Source organism: Apis mellifera, linkage group LG11 (genome assembly GCF_003254395.2).
Source record: "Apis mellifera strain DH4 linkage group LG11, Amel_HAv3.1, whole genome shotgun sequence".
NCBI classification, from domain to species: Eukaryota; Metazoa; Arthropoda; class Insecta; order Hymenoptera; family Apidae; genus Apis; species Apis mellifera.
This window is the reverse complement of record NC_037648.1, coordinates 219,198-239,785: the sequence shown is the minus strand read 5'-3', so window position 1 is coordinate 239,785 and position 20,588 is coordinate 219,198. Positions and strand designations below refer to the sequence as shown.

General features: G+C 25.5%; 3 protein-coding genes across 6 annotated transcripts in view; 2 read left to right on the top strand and 1 right to left on the bottom strand.

Moving 5' to 3' along the window:
- Positions 1 to 4,604, top strand: part of LOC410293 (collectin-11) — a 62,373-nt gene extending 57,769 nt beyond the window's left edge. The window contains exons 6-7 of the mRNA XM_006557421.3: positions 2,215 to 2,450; positions 2,572 to 4,604. Of these exons, the coding sequence (XP_006557484.1) occupies positions 2,215 to 2,450; positions 2,572 to 2,689 (354 nt within the window). The 3' untranslated portion in view covers positions 2,690 to 4,604. The remainder of the gene's footprint in view (positions 1 to 2,214; positions 2,451 to 2,571) is intronic.
- A 6,875-nt stretch (positions 4,605 to 11,479) lies between these two features.
- On the top strand, positions 11,480 to 14,851 carry LOC410289 (paraplegin). Its single transcript, XM_006557420.1, has 9 exons — positions 11,480 to 11,924; positions 11,988 to 12,269; positions 12,345 to 12,570; positions 12,665 to 12,967; positions 13,069 to 13,237; positions 13,362 to 13,714; positions 13,785 to 14,281; positions 14,365 to 14,490; positions 14,579 to 14,851. The coding sequence occupies exons 1-9, from the start codon at positions 11,757 to 11,759 to the stop codon at positions 14,711 to 14,713; spliced, it is 2,259 nt and encodes a 752-aa protein (XP_006557483.1). The 5' UTR covers positions 11,480 to 11,756; the 3' UTR covers positions 14,714 to 14,851.
- A 923-nt stretch (positions 14,852 to 15,774) lies between these two features.
- On the bottom strand, positions 15,775 to 20,580 carry LOC408336 (exonuclease mut-7 homolog). 4 transcript variants are annotated; one of them, XM_391887.5, is made up of 13 exons: positions 19,952 to 20,580; positions 19,740 to 19,880; positions 19,283 to 19,467; positions 18,968 to 19,206; positions 18,722 to 18,903; positions 18,451 to 18,642; positions 18,175 to 18,372; positions 17,943 to 18,092; positions 17,537 to 17,815; positions 17,273 to 17,424; positions 16,753 to 17,190; positions 16,478 to 16,668; positions 15,775 to 16,394 (listed from the first exon to the last, which is right to left on the bottom strand). In XM_391887.5, the coding sequence occupies exons 1-13, from the start codon at positions 20,091 to 20,093 to the stop codon at positions 16,019 to 16,021; spliced, it is 2,865 nt and encodes a 954-aa protein (XP_391887.4). In that variant the 5' UTR covers positions 20,094 to 20,580; the 3' UTR covers positions 15,775 to 16,018. The 4 variants fall into 4 exon arrangements, 3 of the variants coding, with proteins under 3 accessions (XP_391887.4, XP_006557480.2, XP_006557481.2); XR_407478.3 differs by having other exon boundaries at positions 16,016 to 16,394; positions 16,478 to 16,685; XM_006557417.3 differs by having other exon boundaries at positions 16,016 to 16,394; positions 16,597 to 16,685.
- Between the last annotated feature and the right edge of the window lie 8 nt (positions 20,581 to 20,588).

Below are 20,588 nucleotides of genomic sequence, written 5' to 3'. Positions count from 1 at the left end.
ATTTATGAATAAAATTGAACGTAATGTAAAGGGGGGAATTTCACTCGAAACGCGAATAATTATAACACAAATATTTCAACGGGAAAATATTTTGTATTTTTATCCACACCGTGTACATCTCGTCCCCTTTAGCTTTAATTAGATCGTCCAAATAACTCTGTTAAAATGCTTTCCCCCGTATTTGCATACCTATAATTTTTCACTCTGCGTTTTCTCTCCATTTTTTCCTCTTCGCGAAAAAAAAACAGACATTTCCAGATATCGAAGCGAGAGTTTGAATTTCATTAGATCGATACTGTCGTTTCCTCGAAACGAAAACTTTTCTCTCGTATTCTACGTAAAATAATTTCCATCGTGGGAGGCAAATTTCGAGCCATTTTTATCTCGTCGTAATTGTGACGCATTTGCATCGAGATCTCTTTCAATTTCGAGAAAAAAATGCAAAGAACAAGGTGGATTGTTTCGAGGAAAGAAAGGAGGCACGATCGAATAGACGTTGAATGTGCGTTCATCTTTTTTTTTTTCTTTTTTCTCTCTCGTGGACAAAGTAAAAGGGTAATTACGGGGAGAAAACAGGGTGGCTCGGTATACGCGATCGCGAATAATTCTTTTCACGTTCATCGATTGCCATGGGTAATTTGCTAGACGGAACGAGCGCCCTTTCTGCCCATAAAGAACCGGTATTTTCATCGGAATCGAGTAATTTTCAAGTGAATTCGATCAAGGGATAAATTAGGGGGACGCGATTATTCGAAATGTTTCCAACGATTTTTCAAAGGAACGACGCAATAAAACGATTTAGCCGAGGAAATGATAAGAAAGAGCGGATGTTGGAAAGTGGATGAGAGCAAAGTCGCATCGATCATTGGGTCGATCAGAACGAGACGAGATGCGACACCTTGATCCTTGAAAAGAAAAGGAATAACAAAACGGGATATCGAAAACGACACGGAGAAAGAAGGCAGTTTATCCTAGGATGATATACACGAAAGCGCGGTATCGCAACGATTTTCCACTTATCTGCGATTTATTCGCATTCCGGCCGAGTTTCTCGCCTCCTCCTCCATTCTCCTCCTCCCTTTCTCGTTTCCACTCTCGCGTGACACGTGTCTCGAGTTCTTTAAAAGGGGAAAAAATTCGACCAAGTCTTCGCGTCAAAAATATGAACGACGTACGCCTCGCTCACGTTTCTTCTTCTCGTTGGAAAAAATTATATTGCGTGCTTATGAAACGCTTAGAAAATTCGAGGAGAATGTATCATGTTGATTTCATTTGATTCAATTATAACACGTAATTTGAAAATTCTTTGATTTGTGATCATAGGAGCATTTTGAATCGAAGAAAATGTCAATTAATTTAATTACGTAAACGCAATGCGTCAAGCGTATATCATTAAAATTGTTGAAATTAGTGAAATTGTTAAAAAGTGATACGTTGATTTCGGCAATTATAACACGTAATTTGAAAATTCTTTGATTTGTGATCATTTTGAAGCATTTTGAATCGAAGAAAATGTCAATTACGTAATTTATTACAATTTAATTACGTAAACGCAATGCGTCAAGCGTATATCATTAAAATTGTTGAAATTGTTAAAAAGTGATACGTTGATTTCGGCAATTATAACATGTAATTTGAAAATTCTTTGATTTGTGATCATAGGAGCATTTTGAATCGAAGAAAATGTCAATTAATTTAATTACGTAAACGCAATGCGTCAAGCGTATATTATTAAAATTGTTGAAATTAGTGAAATTGTTAAAAAGTGATACGTTGATTTCGGCAATTATAACACGTAATTTGAAAATTCTTTGATTTGTGATCATAGGAGCATTTTGAATCGAAGAAAATGTCAATTAATTTAATTATGTAAACGCAATGCGTTAAGCGTATATCAGGATATCATATTGCAAATTGCATCTACGGTGTTCAAACGTACAAAGACTAGTGTTATATCAAACTCCATAATTTAACGAATAATTATTGTTAATGTCCAAACCAGTGTCCCTTTTAATTACATCAAATTACATCGAATCTCACTTTACGATAACAAATTACCATTCAAATCAATGCGTGCATTATTCGCTTCAAAGCCGACATTTACCGTAACTTTATCGTGCTCCATCTATTCGTTTTTTTATAAAGATGATTTATAAAAAGATGAAAGATTGAATGCTTAATCGAATTATTCTTATTATTCGCCCCATGTTCCAGGCCAATTGGTACAGAGCGTCTCAATATTGCCGATATCACGGGATGCATCTGGCGAGCATAGCGTCTCAGGAGGAGAACGACAGACTGGAGAAACATATTAAGGATTTCGGTCTTGGACACGAGCACTTTTGGACCTCTGGTACGGACCAGGCCGAGGAAGGTACTTTCTTCTGGATGGCCAATGGCAGACCTATCACTTTTGAAAATTGGAACGTGGGCGAGCCGAATAACTTCAGGTACGTGTTTAAAAAAATTGCCATTTCTTTCGCGAGAAATGAAAATCGTTGGAAAGAGATTAAGGATCGATCGAAGATAGATTGTCGAGAAAGCACGAATCGACGATGCGTTTGGTTACAGATACGAGAACGGTGAGGAAGAACACTGCCTCGAGCTGTGGAATAGGGATGGCAAGGGATTGAAGTGGAACGACAGTCCGTGCAGTTTCGAGACCTTTTTCGTTTGCGAGGTGCAATGATCGATCCACCCGACTGCGGGATTGACGAAACACCAATCTTCGAAGATCATCGATCCGCCCGATTGGATTCGCGATACAACATCGATCTACTGCTACCTTATCGAGTCGTCCGGCCAACTACTGTTGCTGATCGATCGATTCCTCTCCATCGAACGAAAATGGAAGAAAACTGACTCGTTGTGTGTGTGCGCGCGTGTATTTCGCGCTCGTACGATGGATGCACGCCGAGGAATCGCAGTCAGAATGACGAACCTGTGTAAAGATATTTTTGCGAAACTGTAAACTCGTATTTCAATCTTGGAGAACTTTTGGAGAAAGTATTGTAAAGTTCTCGCTATTGTAAAGTTTCGTGCGTTCTATTTTGTATCTGAACAATATAATAAGCGTATAATAAGCAGAAATAATGAAAATGTCTTTTTACCGGATAAGAACTGATTTAACATTTAGCTTATTATCGTTTCTCCTAGATATAATATTTGCTTTTTAAACATAGAAATCGTAGAATAAGAACTTACAAGTTTTAATATCGATATAACGTAAATTAGTCATTTGTCGTTGATATAAGAATTTTTTTTTTGTGGATAATAGATAGATTTAGATGATAAATGAATTGGAGTTCGCGTGCGTGTTTATTTTTCTAAATAAAAAAATTGTAGAATTATAGACGCATCGTTCGACTCGTAGAACTCCAGTGAAATGCAAAGATCGTTGTTAAGTCAGTTAAGTCAGAAAATCAGGGAATTTTTCGATTTTACCGATCAATGGAATCACATGGATTATTCGTTAAAATTTCAAGTTCCATCGATTGGCAAAATTTTTCACTTCTTATCGTATAAGCTACCATTTTCCTTTTTCATTAACCAAAAGCTCACCACCGTTAAGAAAAAAATGATGAAAGAAAACGACGATTAAACCGGATAACGTAAAATATATTTTTATTTTCCAATTAATAATTGGTAAGCAAAAAAATAAATAAATAAATCAATAACCAAATTATTACGTTGAATATCATATAGCAATTAGCGAATCAATTTAATGTTTATGAGCGAAATATGTTTGCTTGAAATTTTATGATTTTGATGTGGAAACACTAAATCCGGACGTTATAAACGAAATTACGTATTTATATGTGGCATCGTATAGCACTATGCAATAAAATCCAAGTCAAATATTACTATTTTTTAATCCCTCGATGTTTCCAATTAATGTTATATAACTTCCAATATAATGTTATATGATATACGACAAAAATAGAAAAACTTTAATAATCTTGTTCAATCTAATAGCGAAAAGTTTACATGCCCGTTCTGTTTTTCAATGTAAAAGAAAACTGTAACAAAAGCGTGTTTCTTTGATGATCGATCTAACGTTTCTTCAATTTTCAATGAGTGAAAAAAATCTCGCGTTTTCTACAGGGACGTTGGTTTGAACATCATGGCGACGAAGCATCCAAACACGTCCAAATACTACTGAATAGATACCGCGGCAAACCGCGTTTTTAGAAAAAGATAAAAAATTCGATGATAAAACGAGCAGAATAATACAGGAAAAAAAAAAGAAAAGAAAAGGAAAGGAAAGAAAAGAAAACAAAAAAAAATGAAAAAACGAATGAACGAAGCAAAAAAGGCATGCAACTGTAATGAAAGTTGTTCTCCCGGAACGTTGTATTCCCGTAACGGATCTTTCCGGTCGACGTGACCCATGCTTCGTCGTTTCAACGTTCTTCCATCCTTTCCTTTTCAAGCCGACATCAGCCCATCAACGTGCGAGTCCCCTCTATAGGATTGACAGAACCAATTAGTGGTTCCGTCGATTTTTCGTCGTTTCTGAGGGGAAGCAACAATACCGTGGAGAGAGGTAGCGGACCGGTAAAAAGGGAAAATAGTATAAAAAAAATAAAAAAAAAAAAAAAAAATGTACGTAAAATAACTGTAAAAGCGTGCGATTGAAAAGGGACAAGAAAATCGATATAGAATAATGAAAACGAAATTGATAGAAAAGCGAGATAATGTTGCCTAAATTTTTGTGTACAAAATAGGCCTATCATATAATTTTGTGCTCCATGTTCAAAAATATTCGATTCCGAATATTAAAATACAGAAATTATATTTAATCTAATCATAAAAGTTGATAAAGAAATAGAATAAAATAGTCGTTTAAAAATCTTTTATATATATATATGTATATTCTCTCGTAAATTGTCATATAATATTTAATAATTGATTGTATTCATAGATTTTTTAATTATTAGACAGACTTATATACGAGTTGAATCATTCATGAATTAAAAGTATGCTCGTATTTTTTTGTTATAACGTAATGAAAACAATAGTTTTTTTTTTTATAAAATTTTAAACTTTAATATTTTTGTAAAACAGATAAGAAAGTATGGATGATTTAAAGTTTTTAAGATTATTTATCAATAAATTATGCAAAAAAGATAATATATATCGGATATAAGAGCGCGTACGTTTTCACAGAACAAATAAGAAGAGGAAATAGTGAGAGAATAAGAAATCAACGCCATCTCTGAAATGTTAAGGAAATCTCTTCAAAAGTTGAATAAGTAAAATAAGAATAGAAGATCATGTTTTGAATTTCAAAAACATATTTCCAGAAGAATTAAAAAAAATTCAATTTTAATTCATGAATAATTCAATTTATATTTGAATCTATCAATAGTAATTATTTATGAATACAATTCATTAAATATATATATAATCATAATGTATATAATAAAAAATAAATAAATTATAATGCATAGCAATATTTATAAAAGGATGTTATCAAAGGAATTATTTTAAAAATTTATTGATTTTATTTATCAATTTTTGTGATTGAAATAAATATAATTCCAGTATATTTAAGTAATTCTTTCTATTGATTTGTAAAAAATTTTATTTGATAAAAAATAAAAATATGTAACAAAATATATGGAGTATATAAAAATATATATGTATGTAATATTTGCATATTTTTTTATCGCACTGAACAAACCTTTTTATTTTATCTTTTGATATTTAAATCATCAGCTAAATACATTTTATAAATACTGTTAAAGAACTTTATTCGTTGTGATTCCGAAATGCAATTATTTTTCTTACCGTTTACATAATACCTCTATTTTCTTGTCTTCATAGTATAATATTTATATAATTTTTTCAACCGAATATTCGTCCTGTTCATTTATCGGCGCTAAAATATAATTAAAAATCATAATTTTAACAGGAGCGTAAAAAGCGCAAAATTATTTTCTCATTGTTTCATCATTATATTACTTATTATGTTAAATATAATACAAATGTTTGTTAATACCTATAAATGTTTATAATTAGAATAAGACATAAAATAAAATAATATAGTTATTTCTCTTTAAAATTTTCAAATTCATTTAGCAATTACAATTAGATTATACATACAACATATAAACATGAAAAACTTCAAAATTATAATTATATAAAATACAAAAACCAGATTTTTTTTTTATGTTTTGTTCATAATTTTAACATGATAAATTCATCATATTTAATATCTAATGTATACATTATACATAGCAAAATGTATAACATAATATATACAATTATCCTCAATCTGAAACACAATAATAATAATAATAATAATATTGTAAAATTTATTGTAAAAATGTATATGATTTATTTGTAATATAACACTAATCTTAATCACATATCTACATTACAACTTAAGAAACAATATTTATATATAATATGCATTTAAATAAACAATTACTTACACATGTATAATATATATATTCTTGAAATAAATTTATTTCTTCAAAAATATTTTTTCTTTATTATTCCATTTAATATATTCTTCAGTTATCCTTGTACAAATAATTTTTAAATTATATTTTATCCACTGTATTAAATTCTTTGATCCTGGGAGAATATTATATCCATACACACAAGGAATGAAAAAATTTCGACGATCAACGCCATCTCGCGTTTGGATCGCGGAAGCTCCGACTTGTTACTAGCATAGCAGAATATGCAAGGAGGTATACTCATCCGCGTGACGTCACAGACAAGGAACGCAACATAATGCGAGAAGGATAGAAACATTTTCGCGCCAATTCAAAGATGCCATATTGAAAATTCCTTAATTATTCATTTTCTCGGCAGAATTTCGGCATTTTTAAGATTTTTTAAAAGTATTATTTAAAAGTTGGAATTCCAAGCATTATTTCCCATCATTATCAATTTTAATGTAAAAATTTTTAAATATCTTAAAGATCTTAAAGAGCTGAAATTTGTAAGACATGAATATGAAATAGATATATATATTAAATTCCATAATTAATATAAAATAAAATGATGAATAAAACGTTTTTCTTTAAAAAGTAAGAAATAACAAGCATGACATCTGAAAAGATATATAAAAAAATAAGTATAAAAGATAAATAAAAATATAATATATATTATGTAACGTATCATAAAAGAGTTTTATCTTAAAGAGTTAAAAGTAAAAAAAAAAAATGTATAAAACAGATAACAAATTACATAATTAAATAGTATTAAAATAATGAAAAAATATATTTTTTTTTTTGAAGTTTAAAATCTGAAAAAGTAAGTATGTAAAGTTAAGTAAAATATAAAAGATAAATAAAATATGAGAAATAGATACAATTCAAAGAAAAATTTAGCATCTCACCTCTTTATATATTAGAATCTGCTGATTGCAAAAATTGTAACATTCCCAAGATATTGGAAAATTTCAAGAATTCAAGAGAAATTTCACATACCATTTGTTCTCAAATTATATTCTTCTAATATAAAATTACTGGAAATTACTGAATAATTTTTAAAAATCTTCAATCAAATTGTAGAAAGAATTTCATCTCCTCTTTGAATTGCCATTTCTGAAAATTAAGAATATATTAGATGTGAAATAAAGTATAATGGAATCTATGAAAAAAATATGCAATATTACAATGTTTTTGTTGTCCAAGTTATTCAAGTTTTCTATTCCATACAATTTAAAATTAAATCAGTAACATTTCAACTTGTCATTTTGAGATGAAATGTTATCATCTTATTGCTATATTCATTTCTTTTTTTCTTGTTCTATCCAGAAATAAAAAATTTAAAAAAATATTACAAATAACAATTTATCATATTAAACATATAATTATAATTTATTTATTGGTAATAAATTTGAATTAAAAACTACCAAAAAAACATAAAAGAAATTATTAATTTTTTTTTCTATTAGTTAGTTTATATTCATTACATCATAATTCTGTAATAATAATATTTAAAAATGATTATTATATATGATTAATTATATAATGATTATTATATGATTAAAATACTCTTTTCATGTTTTCAAATAAATTAATTTTTCTACCCTTATATTTCTACATAAATTAATTTAATAATTCAAGTGGGATTAAACATACCTTCAACAATACATTGCAGAGATTCAGCAATCAGGATAATTTTTTTAATTGTTATACGTTACAGTTTTAGTAATCAAGTAGTAATAAGTCATTGCATTCCAATTAAATATATCAACAGATTGAGTTTAAATTATATCTAGTAGATAATTATGAAAAGTACGATATTAATCTTAAACTAATTTTAATTATGCATCTAACCAAAAAAAAAAAAAAATACATTGCGTTTCTTGATTTATTTATATAAATACCGTATATAATACTTACATTTTTCGAATATTTCTGCGAAAATATCTTTTATTTATTATTTTCTTTTGCACTATCACATATTCTCAATTAAATAATTTCTTAATTAATCGAAAGATTAATATTAACAACTTTATTTCATCTTTGAAATGTTCAACTATATATGTTTTGCCCATGAGATAGATAAGGATCGAAATGTGTACGACAATCAACGCCATCTCGCGTTTGGATCACGGAAGCTCCGACTTGTTACTAGCATAACAGAATATGCAAGGAGGTATACTTATACGCGTGACGTCATAGACAAAGAACGCAACATAGTGCGAGAAGGATAGAAACATTTTCTTACCAATTCAAAGATGCCATATTGAAAAATCATTAATTATTCATATTCTAGTCAAAATTTCGGTACTTTTAGGATTGCATCTAAAAGCTGGAACTCCAAACAAGCTTCTCGTATTAATTTCGATATAAATTTCTTTGCCATTTATTTTTTAATTATTTATTCAATGAATTTTCATTACGGCATCTTTGAATTCGCGGGAAAATGTTTCTATCCTTTTTGCACTATGTTGCGTTCCTTGTCTATGACGTCACGCGGATAAGTATACCTCCTTGCATATTCTGCTATGCGAGTAACAAGTCGAAGCTTCCGTGATCCAAACGCGAGATGGCGTTGATTGTCGTACATATTTCGATCCTTATCTATCTCATGGACAAAACATATGTAATTGAATATTTCAAAGATGAAATAAAGTTGTTAATGTTAATCTTTCGATTAATAATAAAGAAATTACTTAATTAAGAATGTGTGATAGTGCAAAAAAAAATAATAAATAAAAAATATTTTCGCAGAAATATATATTCGAAAAATGTAATGTACTATACATGCTATTTATATAAATAAATCAAAAAATGCAATATATATATATTTTTTTTGAAGTTTGATACCTGAAAAAGTAAATATATAAAGTTAAGTAAAATATAAAAGATAAATAAGATATGAGAAACAGATACAATTCAAAGAAAAATTTAGCATCTCACCTCTTTATATATTAGAATCTGCTGATTGCAAAAATTGTAACATTCCCAAGATATTGGAAAATTTCAAGAATTCAAGAGAAATACCATTCACATACCATTTGTTCTCAAATTATATTCTTCTAATATAAAATTACTGGAAATTACTGAATAATTTTTAAAAATCTTCAATCAAATTGTAGAAAGAATTTCATCTCCTCTTTGAATTGCCATTTCTGAAAATTAAGAATATATTAGATGTGAAATAAAGTATAATGGAATCTATGAAAAAAATATGCAATATTACAATGTTTTTGTTGTCCAAGTTATTCAAGTTTTCTATTCCATACAATTTAAAATTAAATCAGTAACATTTCAACTTGTCATTTTGAGATGAAATGTTATCATCTTATTGCTATATTCATTTCTTTTTTTCTTGTTCTATCCAGAAATAAAAAATTTAAAAAAATATTACAAATAACAATTTATCATATTAAACATATAATTATAATTTATTTATTGGTAATAAATTTGAATTAAAAACTACCAAAAAAACATAAAAGAGATTATTAATTTTTATTCTATTAGTTAGTTTATATTCATTACATCATAATTCAGTAATAATAATATTTAAAAATGATTATTATTGAAATACTCTTTTCATGTTTTCAAATAAATTAATTTTTCTACCCTTATATTTCTACATAAATTAATTTAATAATTCAAGTGAGATTAGACATACCTTCAACAATACATTGCAGAGATTCAGCAATCAGGATAATTTTTTTAATTGTTATACGTTACAGTTTTAGTAATCAAGTAATAATAAGTCATTGCATTCCAATTAAATATATCAACAGGTTGAGTTTAAATTATATCTAGTAGATAATTATGAAAAGTACGATATTAATCTTAAACTAATTTTAATTATGCATCTAACCAAAAAAAAAAAAAAATACACTGCGTTTCTTGATTTATTTATATAAATACCGTATATAATACTTACATTTTTCGAATATTTTTGCAAAAATATCTTTTATTTATTATTTTCTTTTGCACTATCTTTTGCACATTCTTAATTAAATAATTTCTTAATTAATCGAAAGATTAACATTAACAATTTTATTTCATCTTTGAAATATTCAATTACATATGTTTTGTCCATGAGATAGATAAGGATCGAAATATGTACGACAATCAACGCCATCTCGCGTTTGGATCACGGAAGCTTCGACTTGTTACTCGCATAGCAGAATATGCAAGGAGGTATACTTATCCGCGTGACGTCATAGACAAGGAACGCAACATAGTGCAAAAAGGATAGAAACATTTTCCCGCGAATTCAAAGATGCCGTAATGAAAATTCATTGAATAAATAATTAAAAAATAAATGGCAAAGAAATTTATATCGAAATTAATACGAGAAGCTTGTTTGGAGTTCCAGCTTTTAGATGCAATCCTAAAAGTACCGAAATTTTGACTAGAATATGAATAATTAATGATTTTTCAATATGGCATCTTTGAATTGGCGGGAAAATATTTCTATCCTTCTCGCACTATGTTGCGTTCCTTGTCTATGACGTCACGCGGATAAGTATACCTCCTTGCATATTCTGTTATGCTAGTAACAAGTCGGAGCTTGCGTGATCCAAACGCGAGATGGCGTTGATAAAACTTTTTTGTTTTTGTCTCGTGGACAAATTATATTTTCAGAATTAAGAGAATTAATGCATTAAATTTTTATATAATTTAGGTGTTGTTTCTAGAGACAAGAATAAATAAAGAAAGCATAAAAAGAAAAAATAAAGAAAAAATATTCGTGAAGAAATAGATATCAATAATTTAAGATTTTTTTGTTTAAATATATCTATTTATACATATTGTTATAAACAATAAAGTATTTATGTAATATAGATAAATATCGACGATTTAAGATTTTTTAGATTATTAATCAATAATTGTTGTATTTTATTGTAGAGCAAATAGAAGAAAGAAAGAAAAACGGAGATAGAGAAATTGGTCATCAATCTTTTTACTTTATTTTTATTTTTTTCTCACTATTTGTTCTTCTTATCTATATTCAATCCTGTATTATATATATATTCCATCATAAGTAGAGATTATATACAGGATTGGATACATTTTTTTTCATAGTTTCTTTTTTAAAATTATTTACTAATGTGTTTTAATTTTTAATATAGAAAATATAAATCTATTTCTCATAATATCTATGATATAAATTAGGATTAGATCGTTATATTGAATATTGAAATATTGCCAATATATTATAATATACTATTTAAAATATTTATAAGAAATTCGTAATTAGATGTATCAAAGTGGAGATGTTAATAGATTTACACGTGATTTTATATTGCATGATATAATATGCAAAATTCTGTAATATATTTAAAACGACAAAATGTCGTTTCTCGAAAAATTCTTGGATATTTATTTAAATATAATTTAAAAAAACATGAAATATTTAATACCCTGTCTACAAATATTAATTTTCACAATCACATGAATAGGTTATGTTTTCCATTATCACATTCGGTAAATATATTTAAATAATTTAATTTTACATTATAAAATGATTATAAGAAAATGTCTTTTTAGTTATGTGGAATAAAACTAAATAAAGAATTATCTGAAATACAATCATTACTTTCAAAAAATAAGTTTTTTACAATTTATTTTTCGAAATTGTATAATAAAAGAAATTTTAGTACAACTTCTACTTCTAAAAATCAACAAACATCGAATGATGATTCCGGTGACAATCCTAATAAGGATCCCAAAAAATCCAATGAACTTAATATATTTTTTTTCAAAACGTCTGCCATTATTTTGTTTTTTTTAATATACTATTCTTTATTTTCTGGATTAGTGGACCGTTTTGTAAGTACATAAGTAAATTATTATCAATTACAATAATTTTATATAATTACTTATTAATTTATTATTTTATATCAGGTTATAATACTGCAGTGGAATGATTTTGTAAATGAAATGCTTTTAAAAGGTCAAGTTCAAGAAATTATAATTTATCCAGATTGTGTACAAGGTATAATAAAAAAAGGTGCTACATATAAAGGAAAACATGTTTATTATAGACGTCTTCAATTCCTTGATGTCCCTGACATAAAAAATCTTGAAGTAAAAATTAGACAATTAGAAAAACGCATTGGAATTAGAATGGGTATAATAAGAATATACTATACTATTTTGATTTTAAGTATAATTTAATTTTGATTCATATTAAAATTTTATTTATTAATTTATTTATTTTTTAGAGGATGGCATTTCAATTAGATACGTTCATATGAATGAACAATTGGCTTTAATAGAATTAATTCAAACGGCATTAATATTTAGTCTATTTTTTGTAACTTTTCTTCCACTAATAAAAAAGAAATTTAAAAGTTTTTCTTCTATAAATAAGGCAAAATATACTTTAGTGGAACCTTTTTCTGGTAAAGGTGTTCGTTTTAAAGATGTAGCTGGTTTAAAGGAAGCCAAAATAGAAGTTATGGAATTTGTTGATTACCTTAAAAATCCTGAAAGATATACAAAACTTGGTGCTAAAGTACCTAAAGGTATTTAAAATTCTTACAATTTAAAAATCTATAATTTTTTTACATATGTTAAATATTATAACATTTTAAATATGTTACAATGTCAATCAACTTGTTTTTAGGAGCTTTACTCTTAGGACCACCAGGTTGTGGTAAAACACTTTTAGCTAAAGCTGTTGCAACTGAATCAAATGTTCCATTTCTATCAATGAACGGATCTGAATTCACTGAATTAATAGGTGGATTAGGTGCAGCACGTGTTAGGGATTTATTTACAGAAGCAAAAAAAAGGTTTTTTTATTTATATATTATATATATATATTTATTTTTTTATTATTATTATTATCATTGTGAAGAAATAATAATATTATTATTACTATAATTGAACTAATTTTCATATTATTTATTCTTACAGAGCTCCTAGTATTATTTACATAGATGAAATTGATGCAATAGGCAAAAAACGATCAGATTCATTCACTGAATTCACTAATTCTGAATCAGAGAGAACACTAAATCAACTTTTAGTAGAAATGGATGGAATGATAGCAGTAAAGGATATTATTATTTTGGCTTCAACAAATAGAGCAGAAGTTTTGGATAAAGCTTTATTAAGATGTGGTAGATTTGATAGACATATTTTGATTGATCTTCCTACTTTAGAAGAGAGAGGACAAATTTTTGAATATCATCTTCAGTCATTATTATTGAAAGACAAACCAATAAAATATTCTAAATATTTAGCTCATCTTACTCCTGGTTTTAGCGGTATGTATACAACTATTGAATTTAAATTGTTTTAATTTTTTTATTTTGAACAATATTTCTTTTTTTTAAGGAGCTGAGATAGCAAATGTTTGTAATGAAGCTGCATTACATGCAGCAAGTGAAAAAAAGATTAAAGTTGATGATAATGACCTCATGTATGCAGTTGATAAAATATTAGGTGGCTCAATAAAAAAATCTAGTACATTGACACCTTCTGAGAAAAAAGTTATTGTTTATCATGAAGCCGGTCATGCATTAACAGCATGGTTATTGGAACGTACAAATCCTTTAATTAAAATAACTGTAGTACCAAGAACAAATAAACGTTTGGGTTTTTCTCAATTTTCTGATTCAAATCTGAAACTTCAAAGTTCAGAACATATTTTTGAACGTATGTGTGTATTATTAGGTGGTAGAGTTGCTGAAAATATAATGTTTAATAAAATTTCAACTAGTGCACAAAATGATTTAGAAAAAGTAACGGAAATGGCATATTGTCAAGTTCAACAATTCGGAATGAGTCCTTCTGTGGGTTTAGTTTCTTTTGATAAAGAATTAACAACTATGGTACAAGATATATATATTTAATTTTTAAAATAGTAATATATTATTAATTAATATTTTTTATTGAATTTATTTTTTAATTTTAGAGAACTAAAAAACCATATAGTAAAAAGTTAGGAAGTTTAATGGATGCGGAGGTACGAAGAATAATAATCGAAGCATATAAAACGACTGAAAAATTATTACAAGATAATAAAGATAAATTGACACTAGTACGTATGATTATTATTAAATATATTAAATAAAATATTAAATCAAAGAAAATATACTCATTAATAAATTTTTTTATTTTATATATAGTTAGCTGAAACTCTTTTGAAAAAAGAAACTTTGACATATAAAGATATAGAAGCATTAATTGGACCTCCACCTTTTGGAAAGAAAGATCTTACAGAATTGCAGGAATATGAAGAATATAATCCAGGCACACAATAGATAAACATTAGTGATATTTTAAAATATTTATATATATTATTAAGTTGTTAGTAGAAGAAATAGAAGAAATAGTAGAAGAAAATATCTTTATTGTATATTTAATATAATATATTTAATTAATATACGATATATATAATATTATTATGTTGATTATCTGTAATATCATCTTCATAAAAGAAAATGTTTACTTTTATAAAGGATAAGAAAGAAACCACAATTTAATAAAAAAAGTATTTATTAGTTATATTTTGAAAAAATTAAAATACAAATCAACTCCATAATATAAAAAATGATTTAAAATTTTTTATTGTATAAAAAAAATATATGTTTATATATTATATATTGCGCAATATAAACACATTAATTATATTTCATTCAAATTATATGTAAAATAAAAATTATTAATTATATACTATGATAAAAAATTTTTTGTTTAAACTTATGTATTTGCGAAATTGTTAATCGATTAACAAATCCATTTGATTTTTTATGTGTATTCACATGAATTTACGTTCATAATTAAAGGTTCCTATTTCATATTTAAATACATGCATACATATATAACAAATGAAATCGAATTTTAATGTGTATAATTTTTAGCAATATTATATATTTTTATTATAAGTATATAATATATATATATATATATATATATATATATATATATATATATATATATATATATATATATATATATCAATTTTATGTACATTTTTTTTATATTTTTTATATTTTAAAAAACAAAGTTAATCAGATATTGGAATCGCTTTTTGAGCGCATATATTTTATGGACAAATATAAATAAAGAGACTTACTTTCGGTGCACAATCAAAATGCGCAATATTAGAAATATTTTTATATTTGACCATTCCTCTTTCAAAACTCTAATGTATATTTATACAAAATCTTCAATATAAAAAGCATACATATTTATTTAATTAATTTTCATTTATCAGAAATATAGTTAAAAATATATTTGCCAATAAATTTTGTTGATCTTAAAATATAAAAATAAAATAGATATTTAAAATAGAGATTTAAATATATAAGAATAGAAGAAATAGACAGGAATACTTTTATTATACCTTTTTTGTTTACAATATATTTTTTATAACTAATGGAAAATAGTATAAAGTATATTTTTATAAGATATATAAAATATTCTTGATATTTGAACAAAGTTTATACAAAAGTCAGCAGATTATAATATGAATATTAATTAATAACCAAAACAAAACTTTCTGAGATATTAAATATCTTAAAATGGGATATAATAATTTAAACATGTCTTTGTTATTTAATTCTTCATTTCCTTAAAATCAATGTAGTAGGCATAAGAATGTCCTTAATAGAATTCTTAAGAGTACGTTCTAAATGTGTTCCATTCCAATAAATCTTTCCACATCGATCACAAATATAAAAAAATTGTACATTCTGTAATACTTTCATTGGTACTTGATCAATTTGTATTCTTGCCTGATATTTTGTTGAACATGTACTGACATTCACAGAACAGATTATATTAAGTATCCACGGACGATCATCATTACTGTGTTTCAAATTAGTATTGTGTTCCAAATCATTACTTTCTGCATCTGCTGTTAAATATGAATACGTATCATCGTGATACGATGGATTTGGAGAAATGTTGTAATTATTTTTACCAGTTAGTTCAGCATAACTGAAAAATTAAAAAAAAAATGTATTAATGTTTATATTTATGTTTAATGAATAGTTTTACATAAAAAAGTTTATCTAAATAACCTTTTCGAAAGTTCATACATTAATGACTTTCGAACTTTTGAAAATTCATTACTGTTACAAGCTTGACATCGACTAAATATATCATTATGCGTAACCGCAATTTTGAAGTGATTTAATACCTCTCTTAATTGTTCATCAGGAGTGTCAGACAATACAAAATAGCAATCTTCAGATGGTATGTATTGTAAAAACTATATAAAATAAAAAACTATATATTATATTAAAATAATAATTGATAATAATATTATTTAGATTAATTAAAACTATGAACTTACTTTTAAATATCCTTTATTACGAGTTAAAAACACTCTTTTTTCACGCATTGCTAGTTTAACACATCGTTCTCCACCCTGATCAAATGCAAAATGAACACAATCGCATCCACACATTCGCAATTTATTTGTTAATCCACCTAACATTGAATCACAAACTACACGCCATGTGTGTATTTTTTTGTATATAAAGTTCTCAATATCTAGAGATTTATTGTTTACATGAAATTCTGTTTGTTTTGTATAGTGACATGTTGATTTACTTATATTATGTGATTCATTTAAATTCATGATCCTCATTGATAATGTTGATTGTATTGATTTGTTAGAAATATGATGATTTTGATAATTTAGTTTCCTAAAATTTCTTAATTTTTGTGTTGGTAAATCTCTTTGAAAATTTTGTTGTTTATCATATCCTTTGTTCTTACTTACATGGGACTAAAAATAAATATTTAAAAAGTACATATTTTAATAAGTTGTAAAAATTCTACAAAATTATTTGTGACATAGAAAAATTTACCTTTTGTGCTAATCTTCTTATATTTTTTTGTGATGATGATTTAAATGGAATATGTTGCAGTTCTAAACAAGCATCATCAAATGGTATTTCCAAATGTTCACATTGAATTTCTAATGTCGCATATATTTCTAACAAACAGTATGCATCTAATGCTATAATGTTACATATAATTATATAATTATATTTGAGTATTATGTAAACATATGTTGTAATAATAATGAAAAAAAAAATTAATGAAATTAAATTTATGAAAGAATAACTAACCGGCATATATTATTTGACTTTCTCTTAATGGCCTTTGTTCCCAATTAGAAAATTGATCAGATTTATTTAGTTTTTGTCCAAGACAAAGTTCTACAAGCTTACTCAAATTTTTTTTAGTAAATTGATCATCACTTTCATATGGGAAAACAAATTTATAATCTTCTACCAATTTTTTCCATAAATTTACAATATCTAAATATCCTTGTCCATATATTTTTATTTTCGATAATGCAGGCAAACTACTACGTATAACAGTCATATCTTGAGCTATTCCAAAACCTAGATCATAAATTTATAAATAAAAATATAAATATAAATAAAATATTATTTAAGTTAATTTTAATTTTCATATTATCTAACTTCATATCTTTATAAGATAAAAATTTTATAATTATGAAAATTTTACCAAGTTTTAAAATATTTTTGTTTTCAAATAAAACTAAGGCTAATTTTGCCCATAATTCTGTAAACTTATTTCCCATTGTAGTTACATCTATAATGTACACATTATCTTTGGTAGCTATTTGTATTAAAGCTAATTCTGTTTGTTTTGTACCTAATAATGATAATAATTACTATTATTTTATTATATTATAACAAAACGAATTTTTTTTTATTGATTTAAAATATTCAAATACCAAAACAAGGTTTCCATTCTGAATCAATACCAACAATAGAGACACCATCTAATCCTTTGTCCAGAAATTCTTCAAAACTATAAGGATTATTTATTATTTTAATAGAATCCCTTGATAACTTTAATTCATAATAATTCATAAGATCATTATCATCTTCCCAATCATTTATTTTGCTAGTCGAAGCTCCTTCATTTATACCTACATAATGAAACATTGTAAATAAAAATAATTTTAATAATTTTATGAATAATAATAATAATAAAAAATAATTATTACTTTCAGATTCATTTTGTTCTTCTTCATATAAAAGTATCCATGGCCATTTTTCTCTAGCTACGTTAAACTTTTTAGCCCAATATAAAGCTTCACTTGAATCTTTGGTATTAAGTAACATTTTTATCATAGTTAGTTGTAATGTTTCATCATCCTTTACTGCATCTTGTACCATTTCTCTCCAACTATCAGTACCTTAATTTAACAATAATTGTTGTTTTATTCATTGTTATATATATGTTTATATTTTATATTATTAAAAAAATTTACATACTTAAACTATATTCTTTATAACGTTTATGTATGAGATACTGTAAAACACCTTCACATCTTTTTTTATTTAAATTAATACAAAGTTCTGATGGAAGATTATACAATTTGACAAAACGTGCTATTAATTTACCCATAGGTTTTGTATTTGTGATTGACATCTTTACATCTGGTATTTTATTTTTTCTATAATATATTAAAAATATTATTATACTTAAAATCTTTTCTTTAATAAATTATTAGAACTTACATAATTAATTCATTTAGCAAGTTATGCATACTATTATCAGGTCTAATTAAATTGTCCAAATATAAAACTAAAGCTTCCTGTAAACGAGGACAATCAATTAAAAATTCTTCTACAACTGTTAATTTGTTTTGTAAAATAAGTGGTAATATTAAAGATTCTGGATCTGAAAAAGATTCTTGTAATTTTAGTATAACCGCATATTGTGCTGCCTCTTTATATTTCTTTTCTTGTATCATTTCCTGTAAAAATATATATTTTGTTATGCAATAATCTAAAATTCGAAAATTACAATATATATTTAAATTAATGTAATACCTGTATTATATGAAGAAATTCTTCTTTATGTTCTACAAACTTATATGTACTTGCAACCATTTTAATAAATTCCATATTATTTTGCTTAATAATTAATTGAAATGTTGCTAATTTTAAGTCTAGAACTAGGAACTGTTCATACATTTCTTTTCTTGATTTTATCCATTCTGCATATTCTTCTATAACTGTAATTCATAAAAATTTATTTATATTTATAACATTATAGTATCTTTTTAAGAATTTATAACAATATCTATATATGTATTTAATATTGTTATTATATATATATATTTATGTGTGCTTATATATATATACTACTTTTAATATTATTTAATTTAATATTAATTAATAATTATATTAATTTATTATATTAATTTATTTATGATATTTTACTTCACTTTACATAAATATATATTTTAATATATAATAAATATATATATATTTTATAGATACAAACCTGTAAACGCTAATGATGAATTTTTTTTTATATGTTTAAAATCTGAAGTATTTACTAATATTCGTATTGTACTTAAATATGGATTAGGTGCACTATCAAAATATTCTATCAATGTTTTATTTACAACATCACCCTTTTTCCCTATTAAACATATATAATATAATTAACAATGAATATGAAAATATTATTATTATATTATAATTTATATTTACATATTTGCCATATTTGTTCTAATGATTTAAGCCATTCTTTTGTTGCTTCATCTATGTACGAAAAAAATGTTAAATCTTCATCATTATTTTCAGAAAATTCTACTGTTGATAAATCATTAACATTTTGATATTTATGTGACATTGCTTGTATAATAATTTATATTAACAATATATTGATGGAATAAATAATAAAACTGAAGTAATTTACAATATCTTTGCAGATTGTTACACGTAAAAAACAATTGAATTGATATGTGTAAGAAACAATCGAATTCATACGTTTCGTCAATCTTTTGCATAAATATCGACTTATCTTTTATTATCACAAATGCATTAAATCATAGTTTAAAAAAGAAGAACTTTTTTTCGAAAAAATAATTCAATGGTATGAAGAAGAAAGACACATTTCTGAGATTTTAGATAGTTATATACATGAAGCAAAACAATAACGTTAAAATCCCCTACGTGGTAAAATTTCTTATTCACAACTATATATTAAACAGATTTAAAAATAATATATTTGATTAATTATTCTAATATCTTTCATCTTGAATATGAAACACAAATATTTCAAAATTTAATGGAATCATTAAGACATTCTCCATGTAAATTCATTGTTTTGGAACACGTGACTGAC

Excerpts from the sequence above, each read along its gene's own strand:
- LOC410289 (XM_006557420.1), top strand. The coding sequence starts at position 11,757 with ATGCAAAATTCTGTAATATATTTAAAACGACAAAATGTCGTTTCTCGA. Across the intron at positions 11,925-11,987 it reads GTTTTCCATTATCACATTCG|TTATGTGGAATAAAACTAAA; the intron begins GTAAATATATTT and ends ATGTCTTTTTAG. Across the intron at positions 14,282-14,364 it reads ATAAAGAATTAACAACTATG|AGAACTAAAAAACCATATAG; the intron begins GTACAAGATATA and ends TTTTAATTTTAG.
- LOC408336 (XM_391887.5), bottom strand. The coding sequence starts at position 20,093 with ATGTCACATAAATATCAAAATGTTAATGATTTATCAACAGTAGAATTT. Across the intron at positions 19,468-19,739 it reads TTCATCATTAGCGTTTACAG|TTATAGAAGAATATGCAGAA; the intron begins GTTTGTATCTAT and ends TATGAATTACAG. Across the intron at positions 18,373-18,450 it reads AGAACAAAATGAATCTGAAA|GTATAAATGAAGGAGCTTCG; the intron begins GTAATAATTATT and ends TTCATTATGTAG.